The 12,953-nt window shown below is 42.2% G+C and overlaps 1 protein-coding gene across 5 annotated transcripts in view; it reads left to right on the forward strand.

The window, feature by feature from the left end:
* UNC13B (unc-13 homolog B) overlaps nt 1–12,953 on the forward strand; it is a 304,136-nt gene that overhangs the window by 7,005 nt on the left and 284,178 nt on the right. For 2 of the 5 annotated variants that reach the window (XM_058523435.1, XM_058523436.1), the window contains exon 1: nt 10,542–10,785. The exons of 1 other annotated variant lie outside the window; for it this stretch is intronic. In XM_058523435.1, the coding sequence (XP_058379418.1) occupies nt 10,764–10,785 (22 nt within the window). In that variant the 5' untranslated portion in view covers nt 10,542–10,763. Of the gene's footprint in view, nt 1–10,524; nt 10,786–12,953 lie in introns of those variants that run through there. 2 more of the 5 variants (XM_058523441.1, XM_058523434.1) reach the window with 2 other exon arrangements.

Here is a 12,953-nt window from a genome sequence, read left to right on the forward strand (position 1 = left end):
CTCTTGTGTGGTGGGTAAAGAACCTGGGTATGTATCCAGTAACAGAATCTCAGTGATGAAACAAACTTTCCCTGTTCCAATTGAAACTGAGGTATTAGTTGGCATCACCCTTTCTTTTGAGATTAAATAAAATTGCATCTAACCCTTTACCCCACATTCAATGGGAAGCCCAGTGTCATCCTACAGCCTTCCATGAATTCTAGGGTTATGGAGGAGCTTGCTTTCTCATGACCATTCTTGGCCTACAGTCCCTGGCCCTTGCTGAGTTTGCAGTTCACTGGAGTTTCACCTCCCTCAGCTGTTCTTTCTTTCGTTTTTTTCTAACCTAGACATGGAATTCTTTATTTCCCCCCCAAACCTCTCACAGTAGCAATTGTGAGTGGCAGCCTTCACTGAAGCTTTGTGGGTAATGTAAGGGGTAGAAATGTATCTACACAAAGAACTTAAAATTGAACATTGGGACATCTCATTTCCTTAAATATTCTTTCAACCATTCCATGATATTTTTTTGACACTCTCTCATGATTTCCACCCACATCTCTCTATTCCTTATGCTTTATCAAACCAAGCAATTCCTCCACACCCATTTCCTCTGGGAGTTTATATTTGCATATCAAAAGGTTCATTGTTATAGAAGACAAAACCCTTAAAGAAAACCTCTTTATGGGTCACTAGGCCTTCTAACCCCAATCCTGAAGGGATGTGTCCTTTTTTTTTTTTTTTTTGTGAGGAAGATCAGCCCTGAGCTAACATCCATGCTAATCCTCCTCTTTTTGCTGAGGAAGACTGGCACTGAGCTAACATCTATTGCCAATCCTCCTCCTTTTTTTCCCCAAAGCCCCAGTAGATAGTTGTATGTCATAGTTGCACATCCCTCTTGTTGCTGTATGTGGGACGCGGCCTCAGCATGGCCGGAGAAGCGGTGCGTCGGTGTGCGCCCGGGATCCTAACCCAGGCTGCCAGTAGCAGAGCGCACGCACTTAACCGCTAAGCCACAGGGCCGGCCCAGGATGTGTCCTTTTTTGATAAGGAAAATAAATTAGCAGATTATTGGAGTATTATTTACTGTTTTAAAACAAGTTACTTTAAGATCTGGTGCCTCCTTTCCCAGAAGATAGGCTACATATTGCAATAACAAAAAAGAGCATTTAATATTTACAAATTAATTGTTAAAAGTCCTTTGTTTTGACATAATGCTTACTTGCTTGTTATCTTTCTGTTAAAGTATAGTGTCGCAAATGAAGCGGGAGAATTATTAGTGTAAGTCACTAAGGAGACCTCCATTTTGCCTCAGGAGAGGTTGTACAGGCATGAGAATCCCTGGCATCTGCCCTGCTGTTCCCCCTCCATTTAGAATTACAGGCCACTTTCCTGCAGGGACCAGGCTGCAAGCATACTCTTTTGGAGGTCATTTGCCTCCAAATCCCAGGAAACACCAATTTAGGACCTAGAATGGTTTGGGGAATTAAAGAATCCCTTAGTGTTCCCCAGTACTCCCAGCTGCAAGAAAATGTAGCAGCTGAAGAAGTATGTCCAAAGAAAATAAATTCACATAAGACTGTTTGCCTTTTGGTGAGAACGTTTGCTTGGAGAGTTGAGGACATTGGGAGTTTCAGGGTAAATTAAAATTAATTTCTCCATTTATAAAGGGTAAAGAGACCGTTTACCCTCTCCTCTTTTCTTAGAGTGTTTTCTTGGAGACATAGTAAATCTGACTCCTTACTCTAACCCTTGGAATAAAGATAAATCTCTCTAGGATTAAGCCCAGTCTCTGATTTTTACAATGTAGAGATATCTCCAAGGTTGTGGGCCAAATGACCTCTAGATCTGTAGACAAGGATCTCTTTGGAGGTGTACGGGGATTATCAAGAGGTGCAGCCCTGTGTCTCTTGAGGAGATACTGTTCTTTCTTCTGCTTTGCTCTATAAATTATGTGAGATTTTGTCCTAACTTTGCAGTCATTTTCAGGCTACTTTACATATATGTAATCTACTAGTGCTTATTCAATAATAAAGCATGCTCTCTTACTCTTCTATATTGGCAGGGAGGGGTCTTTTTGTTAGCAGGGTTGTTTTGTTTCCCCAAGAAGAGTGACACAATAGCCAATTAAGAAGACAAAGCCAATGATTTCAAGTGGTTTTCCTTGGCTCTTGATGAGTCCGCATTACCAACACTGCACAGTTTTTTTTTGATTTGACAAGTCAAGCATTTGACAATGCTGAATTTGAAGTGACTGAAGAATAAGCCTCTATGAATAGTCTGCATGAAACAAACAATTACAGGTAAAAATGTTTTCAAGGAAGTTGAGAAAACACTAATTCAGTATAATCTGAAGCAGAATCTGCTAAGATGTGTTACAACTGATGGTAACAAAAACATATGTGGAGCGGAAAAAGGGCTTGCTTCCACAAATTTACAAGGCTTGTGAAAATGTAATGTGTTTAAAGTGTGTGGTTATTCATTACAGAAAGTACTTTGCAGAAAATATGTGAATTTATCACGTATTATTAAACTAGTAGTGTCAATGGTTGGCTTCATTTGCTGTCATAAACGTAACCATCATCAGTTTTGTGGGGTTTTTTTGTCAGAAATAGAAGCTGAATATCTTTTTTTTTTTTGCTGAGGAAGATTGGCCCTGGGCTAACATCCATGTCCATCTTCCTCTTTCTGCTGAGGAAGATTGGCCCTAGGCGAATCTTCCTCTGCTTTATATGGGATGCGCCACAGCATGGCCTGACAAGCGGTGCATCAGTGCGTGCCCAGGATCCGAACCCGGGGCTGCCAGCAGCGGAGCGTGTACAGTTACCCACTACATCACGGGGCCAGCCCCTGTTATTTTATTTTGAATGTTATCAATTAAAAAATTGTGGAAATTTGTGTTCTCTCTTGATAATTATATAAGTACTTACATAAATAGCCTCAATTTTGCTTTTGTGACTCACAAAGCCTAGATATTTAGTGTATGGTCCTTTACAAAAAACCTTTGTCGGTCTCTGCTCTAGACAGTGCCCAGTACTAAAACTGAAAGTACCCCAGTAAGTTCTTTGGCTTGTTTCCAAGTCTTGGATAATTTTTTCCAATAGAGAGAAGCACGCATCTCTTCCCTCATGAAGGTTATGTTCTATATGGGGAAGCCAGGCAATAAATAAAAATGGATAATAGATAATTAAAGGAGTGCTATGACGAAAATGAGATGATATGATAGAGTGATGTGGATGCAGTTAGATTGGGTGACCAGGGAAGGCATTACTGAGGAAGTACCTGTGAACTAAACTTGAATGACAAGGGGCCAGATGGGTAAAGATCTTGGGGCAGACTGTACTTGCATTGGGAATAATAAGTGCAGAAATCTTTTTTTGTTGTTGTTGAGGAAGATTGGCCTTGGGCTAACATCCGTGCCCATCTTCCTCTACTTTATATGGGATGCCGTCACAGCATGGCTCGACAAGCAGTGAGTCGGTCCGCCCCCAGGATCCAAACCAGTGAACCCTGGGCCACTGAAGCGGAGTGCGTGAACTTAACCGCTAGGCCATGGGGCAAGCCCCCTTAGTGTAGAAATCTTAAGGCAGAAATGGATTTGGTGCTTTTGAGGGAAATAAAGAAGGCCAATGTGGCTAGACCAAGGTAAGAAATGAGCTATAGGGAGAGGGCTGGCAGCACCCAGGTCTCATGTCTGCTTCGTGTATCTATCATGAGGCCTTGCCCCTGGTTCCAAGGATAATTCATCTTGTTTGCAAAGGGTTTTACCATTCATACTTTCATATTTGCTGTCTTTTTTGCCTCACAGAGGCCCTGTGGTGAAAGCCACATCACTGAGGCAACTGAAGCTCAGAAGCTTACTTTGCAGTTGATCATGTTCTTGTTACTTCCACTCTCTTATCTTATTTGCCTGACTGAGGATGCACTAGGTGAACTCTGAAATCCAGCCCGGCCCTGACATCTGGTACATTGTAACAGTAGAACTGAGAAGCCTGGTTCAGTGCTTAGTCTGCTATTTCATTCTTTTCCTTTGTTGTGACATCCTGGAGAAGAGTAGGGTTGATATGGAGGTTTGAAAACTTGGCTAAAGTGAGTTTTAGGGATCATTTGTGGATTCCAATTGACCAAGCTATTTCATTCCTCCTAGACTTAGGCTCATGGAGAGAGGTATATATCTCCGTATATTGAAGGTAAAAGTAAGTCTGTATGTATTTGCTAAGTTAAAAAAAAAAACAACTTCTTAAGTATTTAAACAGTTCTAAAACCTCTAAGTACATATGCACAAACAACCCCCTTCTTCCTCTTATCCATGATGGTAGCACTTTTCACGGTCAATTTATCCCCAGACTGTGCATTCTTTGATGGGATGTCTTGTTCCTCTTTGTACCTGTAGCTAGCACTGTATGTAATATTTAGTAGATGCTCAATAAATTTTTCTGTTTTTTTCAATAAATTTTTCTTGAATGCTGAACCCCTACATCTCTTGTATGGCCTCCTCTTCTAATATTTATCTACTTCTATAAGATTACAGTGTTACTCATAAATAGGTATTCAGTAAATACTTGACAGGAATGAATAAATTGATTTATTAGAATTCATTGAATTTTTGGGCATTCTGATTTTCAGATTTCACTACTTAGAAAATGCTTATACAAATATATTTTTGCACAGGGCTTTCCCCCTTTATTTGAATTATTTTCATGGAATATATTCCCACAAGTGGAATTTTATTCATTTCACAATATTTACTGAATTCCAAATATGCCAGGCAGAGCCATGGATTTCAAGCATGGGAGTAACATTTTTACTCTGGTTTTGCTGCTTTGGGATTTATAACTTTAATTTTGCTGATTTTATAGCTTCAAAATTATTTCTTGGCTATTTTAGTTTCTAGTTTCTTTTGTTTTTGTTATAGGTTAATGAATTTTGTCCTAAATATCAGACATTTTAAAGGAGTGTCTACAACTTGTTACTTTTACTTCTTTTACTCCTTATCCTTTTTCAGAATGGATTCAGGCTCTGCCTTTGAAACCCTTTGAAGGTCGCCTGTTATATCAGTTAAGATTCTTACCTGCAAACAGTAGAATCCACTTCAGCTAGTTTAAGCAGAAAAAATTGGGGATATTGGGAAGTTCATATAATCTCTGGGAGGCTTGGAGGCTAAGCAGTCAAGAATAAGAAGTACCCAAATTATACCACAGAACTGCACCAAAACGGCCTCACTGTCGTTGCCCTGGACATAGACTTCACAACAAATGTCACAGAGATCAATTACTTACACCAGACCATCCATCACTACTGACTCTGAAAGCTGAAGGCCCAAACATTGCCTTCTCCTGAAAATGTATTCCACAGGGCACCTGCCTCCTCATGTGGCTTCTTCTGGTTTGAAGCCTGAGGGTGGGGGAAAGGAGGCAGTGGGAAACTGAGAAAAGGAATTTCTAGATTCTAGAAAAGTGTGAACCATAATGTGATTAAAAGATGTTGGGAAGTTCCCAAAATGACAGTTGTCTACGATAGCAGTGATCACAAATTGCCAAATTCAAAGGCCTCGATCCTCAAAATCTCTGCAGTATAAGAAGACAAATAACTCAGTAAAAAATGGGCAAAATACTTAAATAGAAGGCATTCACCAAAGAAGATATATGAATGGCTAAGAAGCACATGAAAAGGTGCTCAACATCATTTGCCATTAGGGAAATGCAAATTAAAATCATGAGATACCACTACATACATACACATATAGAATGGCTACAACCAGAAACACAGATAATACCAAGTGTTGGTAGGGATGTGCAGAAACTGTAATCCTTATACATGCTGGTGGGAATGGAATATGGTGTAGCTACTTTGTAAAAGAGTTTGACAGTTTCTTATGTCCACACACAGACCTATATGTGATTATTCATGGCGGCATTATTCTTAATAGCCCCCAAATGGAAACAACTCAAATGTCCATCAGTTGGTGAATAGATAAACGTCTCTATCCGTACAATAGAATACTCTTCATCAATAAAAAGGAATGAAGTATTGATGAAGGTTGCAACATGGATGAATCTCAAAAACATTATGCTGGGTGAATGAAGCCAGATACAAAAGACATAGTGTCTTTGTGTTATTGTATAGTTCCATTTATATGAAAGGAATAGAAAAGCAAATATATAGAGGCAGAGGGTAGATTAGTGATTGCCTGGGGCTGGGGATGGGAACAGAGAGTGACTGCAGATGGGTACAAGGGACCTTTTTGGGGGGCAATGGAAATGTTCAAAAACTGGATTGTGGTGATGGTTGCACAACTCTGAAAATTTGCTAAAAATCATTGAATTGTACACTTGAAACAGGTGAATTTTATGATATATAAATTATCCCTCAATAAAGCTGTTAAAAAGAAAGCTCTGCAGCATTCAACAATATTTAGTAATGACAAAGATTCTCTTGTTAACCAAAGTCTAGCCAGGTTCCTCTGAGCCTTCTTCTTGATTTGCCCTCAACCTTGGCCTATAAAGACTTGAACAAACACTAATGTGGTTTCTGACAGCTCAAGGTCACATCCCTAGGCTGACTAGAGCCTCTCTTAAAGCACCTGCCTGAGAAAACTCAAGGCTGCCAAAAAAACTGTTTGTTCCCTATCTTCAGTCTCTGTGGGAGGGTAGGAGCCTAACTTCGATAAGCACCAGTTAACAAACCCAGATGGGTTTTGCATGGACCAACTCCCCTTTCCCGCCTTCTGTAATTTTTCACTTCTCTAACTCTACTGAGCTCCCCCACCCCCAACCTCCTCCCTATTCTGTCATTTTCCCTTTAAAACACCCACTTGCCTCTGTGCAAATCGAAGTTTTGCACAGATACTAGACTATTTTCCCTATTACAGTAGTATATTACTGATTGAAATCTGTCCTTACTGCTTTGACTAATGTCCAGCTTTGTTTGTCTTTGACAATAACCAATTCTTAAAACATTCTCACTCATTAATTCATTCGTCAATGAATCTTTTTTGGGCACCTTGGCCAGATGTTGTGCTATGTGTTATGGATAAGGATAGAAAAAACATGTCCTTTGCTATTGAGGAGCTCTGAGTCTAAAAAGATAGATGTGCAATTATTCTTCAATAAGTTAAGATTTATAATGGAAGTATTTACAAGTGGTTTGCTTATTTTCCTATTTTCACTCTCTGACAATTCTTTTTCTGTCTCTTCTTCCTACTCCTTAAAAACAGATGTTCTCTGTAAACTGACTTTTGTTCCCTTCTCATTCTATAGTCTACTGGCAACTTTATGGCTCCAACTCTCCAACTCTCTGCAGCTTACTCTTAAATGCCTGTGCAAGTTTAATGTTTCCATTTCCTGATTTGTTTGTGATACTTATTCTCTGTGTATGGAATACCCTTTCTTCCATCTTTGCATGTCCTGTCCTATCCATACTTTGAGATCCATCTCCTCCACAAGCTACTTCCCTTGTGAAGCCTATCTTGATTTCTTCCACAGCTTCTGCTGAATTCCTCTAGTGCTTGAGAGGCAATATAGCATTATGGCTCACTGCTTGAGCTCTGGTGAAAGAAAAGTTTGGGTTTGCATTCTAGCTTTGCCTCATTTTCTGTATCAATGAAATGGGGATTAAAATAGTTATATCTTTATTGATTGAAATCTCTACCTCTGGCCTGGTCTGCTCTCTCAGGGTCCAATTCTATGTCATCTACTGTCTAATGGGTATATCGGCAAGGATATCCCATGCAATCTCAAACTTAGTATATGTGTCCAAAAGGAAACGTTTCTTTCTCCCCAAACCTATTCCTCCTGGATTTCCTGTCTATCAGTAGCATCATTCTTCTAGCCAACCTGACTTTAAAACTCTCTCTCTCCTTTGCCCTCTTACCCAATCGTTTGTTACAAAAGAAAGGATATTGTCTACCATGTTTGTAGTCATTGTGTGCCAAGTTCTATCACTTTTAGCTCTTTAACACTAGTGGGAAGTGTTAAGGGGATTGTCCCTCTCCTTCCCCCTCAGTTCCGTATTTACTGCCCTAGTTTAGTTACTCCTCATTCTCTCTCACAGATCTTTACTATCACCTTAAAAACTTTTTAAGGATAGGAACTGTGCTTTGTTTACTTTTGTATCCTCTCACTATGCCTGACCTGAAAGATACCTAATAAATCTTTGTTGAATTGAGTTATTTATATTAAATTTCTCTGTGGAGGCATTGGGAGACATTTCCCAAGGGATAAGGAACTTGCAGGAAGGGTAAACTTTTACTGGCCTTGGAGCATGGCTTAAAATTAGTCATCCAGTTGGTACAGGGTTCCCTGCAACAGGGTTCTTACCCCAGTCCCCTCCTGTTTGAGGACTTCCAAAAAGGCAACTACCGTGCCAACCCTGGGTATTTTGACCTTATCCTCTTGAGATTCTTGGGTTCCCTTCATTACCTACTTTCTTTGATCCCTTTTTCTCTCTCCTCTTCATTTCCTGGATCTCAGAGAATCCTAGCTCTCAGCTACCTGCCAGCTAAATCTAAGTGTAAGTTCCATTCAAATGCTGAAGAACTCTCAAGTACTGTACTGGAAAAACTAATGAAGACAGTGGGGCATGGAGGCTCTGGTTTTCTATTCCAGAGTTTGAGTTGCTTCTTAAAAAAGATATACTTACCTTGCTGATGAGTATAACTAGTCCTGGTCAAATGCCTAGAGGGCAGAGGACTTTATTGCCTTCTTCCTCTGAACTTATAGCTGGGAAACTGGGATGCCTGAGAGCTACATCACAACCTTCACACATTGACTCTTGCTCTGCTTAGCCTCTCTTCACATGCCCCCCAGCAACATAAGTAATAATAGACATATATTGGGCATTTAGTATGTACCGGGTAATTTAAATGCATTTCCTCATTTAAATCTCAAAACTATCTTATGAAGTAGATACTATTGTTATTCCCTGGGAAGTTGAGGTCACGTATGTAGCTTGCCCAAGGTCACAAGTACTAGAGCTAGGACTCAGATCCAGGTGTGGTAGGCAGATTTCAAAGATGGCCTCCCAATGATCCTCCCTGCTGGTGGTATTCATGTCCTTGTGTAATCTCCTTCCCTTGAGTGTGACTTGCTTCTGATAAAAAGAATACAGCAAAAATGAGGGGATGTCACTTCTGTGATTAGGTTACAAAAGACTGTGACTTTCATCTTCCTAGGAGCTGCATCCCCTAGGAGAATCCCTGGTTCAATAAGAGCTTTATTTTTCATTGTCTCTATTCTCAGTGAGTTCCAGAATCCAGAAGTTCAACACCTTTTTAGTCCCTTACTCTTGCGGTTTAGGATAGCTGGGCTAAATAGCTAATTATTGCAACCGCCAGCAGTCCAGAGAATGTCCATTGTCTTTAAGATCAGGCATCTCTATTGACTAGGCTGGCTGAGTTGCCCTGCTCAAAATCTTCCTCAGGGTATTGCTTCAAATTTGGATAAACACTGGATAGATCAAGTCTTCTCCTTTCTTTCTCCAGGCTCCATCTTATAGCATTTAGACTGTCACTCTCTCATAGATCTATTCCAGTGAGAGGAATCACATGGTAACTAGGTTTGCTTTTCGAGGGCAAAGACCCTGTTAGATTTATAGACCCTCCCTGAGTCTGGCAGGCAGAACCCTATGGGGCCCAGAGCTTGCAAATGCTGAAACCTGAGCTGGGCTCTTGAGGCCTTAGAATGCACCTAGTCTAATGGTGCTCACCCCTGACATCACATTAGAATCATCTGGGGAGCTGTCAAAAAATAGGATGCCTGAGCTCTACCCCAAACCAATTAAATCACAATTTTGGGGTAGAAGGGGTATTGGATCTGTACATTATACTACGTGTCTTCCTGTTTTTTGCTCTTGGCTTTTTCACTTCCTCCCTTCTACGTACATCGTCTTGCCAGAAGTTCTCAGCTTAAGGTGCCTATCTTCCCTCTATTCTTCATTCAGTAAATATTCTCGGACTGATTACTATATTGTAGGCACTTCTACGGATATTGGCGATACAATGGCGAGCATGAAAAGAGGTCTAGATAAGAACTAAGGTCTCCAGACATTTTACTTTGTGCTCACTCAGGTTTGTTTGTTTGTTTGTTTGTTTTTGCTGATTTGTAGTTGCTGATTGAAACTTACTTGCCATGTGGTACGATCTTGCTAAATTATTACGGGTACTAATAACTGTACTCCGTCAGCTGTAAGGGATAGACTATTTAAGGAAGTCCAGTGGAAATTCTTCAATGAAAAGAACCTGTTCTTGGGTGGAAGCCCCCGCCCACGTGGGAGGAGCGGAAGGCTTCAATCCCGCCTCACAGAGCTGAGGGGAAGCCCCGCCCCGCTCTCCGCCCGCTCTGCGGGCAGCCGCGTTAGACCGCGGAGCTGCCGACGCTCTTGCGAGTGAGGAAAGCGGCAGAGGACCCCGCCTCCTGCGTCTCGTGAGGGCGGGGTCGGCGGACTGGGCGTGAGTTGATTGGCTGGGAGGTGGGCGCCGCGGGTCGGCTCCGCCCGGCGCTCGGCCGGATCCCGGGGGGAGTAGAGGGAGGGGTCCCGGTCGCTCTTGCGTCCCTGCGATGGCGCCGCGGTGCCGCGCCCAGTCCCCCGCCTGCCGGCCGGCGCTCACGACTACCGGGTTCCCGCTCAGACGGTGAGAACAGGAGCGGCGGACGCTGCTGGAGACGGGGGCCCATGAGGCGCGGCCGGAGCCGTGGCGCCGCTAGCGGGAGCAGCCGCGGCACCTGCTGAGAGGACCCCGGGAGCGGCGGCGCGCCTGGGGCAGGAGGCTCGCGGGCGCCTCGGCCATGTCGCTGCTCTGTGTGCGCGGTGAGTGCGCGGACTGGGCTCCCCACACGCTCCCCCTGGGCGCTGGTCACCACCTGTTTCAGACTTCACTTCCCGTTGGTGCTCGGGGGACGGTTGTGTTAGCTCATTTATAAACGTTTCGAGAGTTCTTTCCATTCTTTTTCCTGGCGCTTCCATGCGTGACTGTTACCTTTCCATTCCGGTGGCCGTGTGACAGTGTTGTCTGCTGGCAGGCCCAGATCCTATTAAACAGTGACTGACTCTCCTCTAGTGAGAGGGGCCGAGCTGGAGCCCGCGCATAGGTGGTGTCTGTCAACAGTGGGCAGCCTCCCATTCTTCCTTTCTTCTTCTCCCTGCACTGTACAGCAGTCGGCTCAGGAGCAGGTTCTTTTTATCACTCTTTGAACGCGTAGTGGTACAGCTGTCACATCCGTTCTTCCTGTGTATTTCTTGGCTTGCACCCCTCTATTGCTTTTCTTGTCCCCTGCTCCTTCTCTGTAGTCCAGGCTAAGATTATTGCCATATTCCACTTTGAAAGGTGTGTTGCCTTCTCTCCTTTCCTGGCAAAGCATAGGAAGCATGATTGATTGATTTACCTCTGTCACAGTAACTAAAGGTGAAGGGCCTTGATTGCTTTTTCGCTGAGGACACTTGACCCATCTAAGAAGATATTTTAAGGCAAGAGCTTTGGAGTTTAAGATGAGGAAAGGTGCATGGACTAAGCTCTATGAGGGTGGAGATTTTTTTTTTTACTGGTTTTTGTATTCCCAGTGCCTGACATAGTAGAAGATCAATGTTGGTTTTGAATGAATGCAAGGACTGTGCCTTGAGAGGTTATCTGAGCAGAAAAAGCAGAGTTTGGATTGCCCATTGACTTTGATCTTGGGAAATTCACAGCCTCTCATATCTGTGTTGAACAAGATGGGATAAGGTGGCTTGATTGTGGATGAGAGAGAGAATTTATCCACAAGAGCCTTTTCGTGGCATCTTTTACTGGATAGTTCGAGTTCGTGTTTCTTTGGCTCTACGAGATTAGAACCATTGTTGTTTGTGGTCTTTCTGATAAGTGTTTCCCCAGCTGCTGGCAAAGCAGAACTGCTTTGCTCTGTTCTCTTCTACAGTTTTGTTAAATCTGCATTAACCCAAAATGGATTTGGCTATTTCCGGGGATTATGAGGCAGGAAATTTTTCTTCTTTCATGGTTGATTTTTCATTAATGAGAATTCTGCATTGCTATTAGTAAGACATTTTCTCTCAGCGGCTGGGAGTCTATTTATTCCTTCAGATCCCTGCTGTTGAGTAGCAGGATTTGGGAGAGGTTGGGTTTTGCAGTGTCTCTTGGACAGTTTAAATCTCTACTGCCACATCGAATTACAGAGCTAGTCCTTATGCAAGACTCTTTAGGCAGGAGCACTATCAGAAATTCCTATTTAATTGAGTTTAAATAATTTCAATTATTTAAGAGAAGGAGCTGCTGCTGTTTTAATTTGTTCTAAGATTGGGCAGCTTTCATTGTCTAGAAATTCTGCTATTTAGCTAACCTCTTTCCGTTTTAATGTTACATTAATCAAATTTCTCGTCTCTTGAACTAGGGGGATTGGAGACCAGCAGGTCATTGTCTTTTGAATGGAGATTCTGAAGATTGTTAATCACTGAAACAAGCAGCTACTTTGTACAGAAGTATTCGTATTAAATGGCAAAGTATTCATCCTGGGGAAAGTTACAAAAATGGATCAAAACAAATCTTTCTACAATGACATTCTTTGCATTATGTTTTGGCAGTTAGGAGTGTTGTTCATATTCTGAAAGAAGCGTGTGTAATGATACTGTGTAACAACTCAATTTCGGTTCATTTTGGAGTAGAATTAAATTAGAAACTTTTTCCATGTAGTCAAAGTTCAAACAGTGGTTAACTTGATGTAGAAATTGTCAAACTAGTATTGATTTAATCACCTCAAACATCTCAATCAAGAAGGCAATTTCTTGTTCTAACCCTTTATTTATTTATTTATTTTTGCTGAGGATGGCCCTGGGCTAACATCTGTGCCCATCTTCCTCTACTTTATGTGGGACACCGCCACAGCATGGCTTGATAAGCAGTGTGTCGGTGCACACCCAGGATCCGAACCTGCGAACCCCGGGCCGCAGAAGTGGAGCGCGCGCACTTAACCGCTACGCTATGCCACCAG

The sequence above is a fragment of the Diceros bicornis genome, chromosome 28 (assembly GCF_020826845.1).
Source record: "Diceros bicornis minor isolate mBicDic1 chromosome 28, mDicBic1.mat.cur, whole genome shotgun sequence".
In the NCBI taxonomy this organism is placed as follows: Eukaryota; Metazoa; Chordata; class Mammalia; order Perissodactyla; family Rhinocerotidae; genus Diceros; species Diceros bicornis.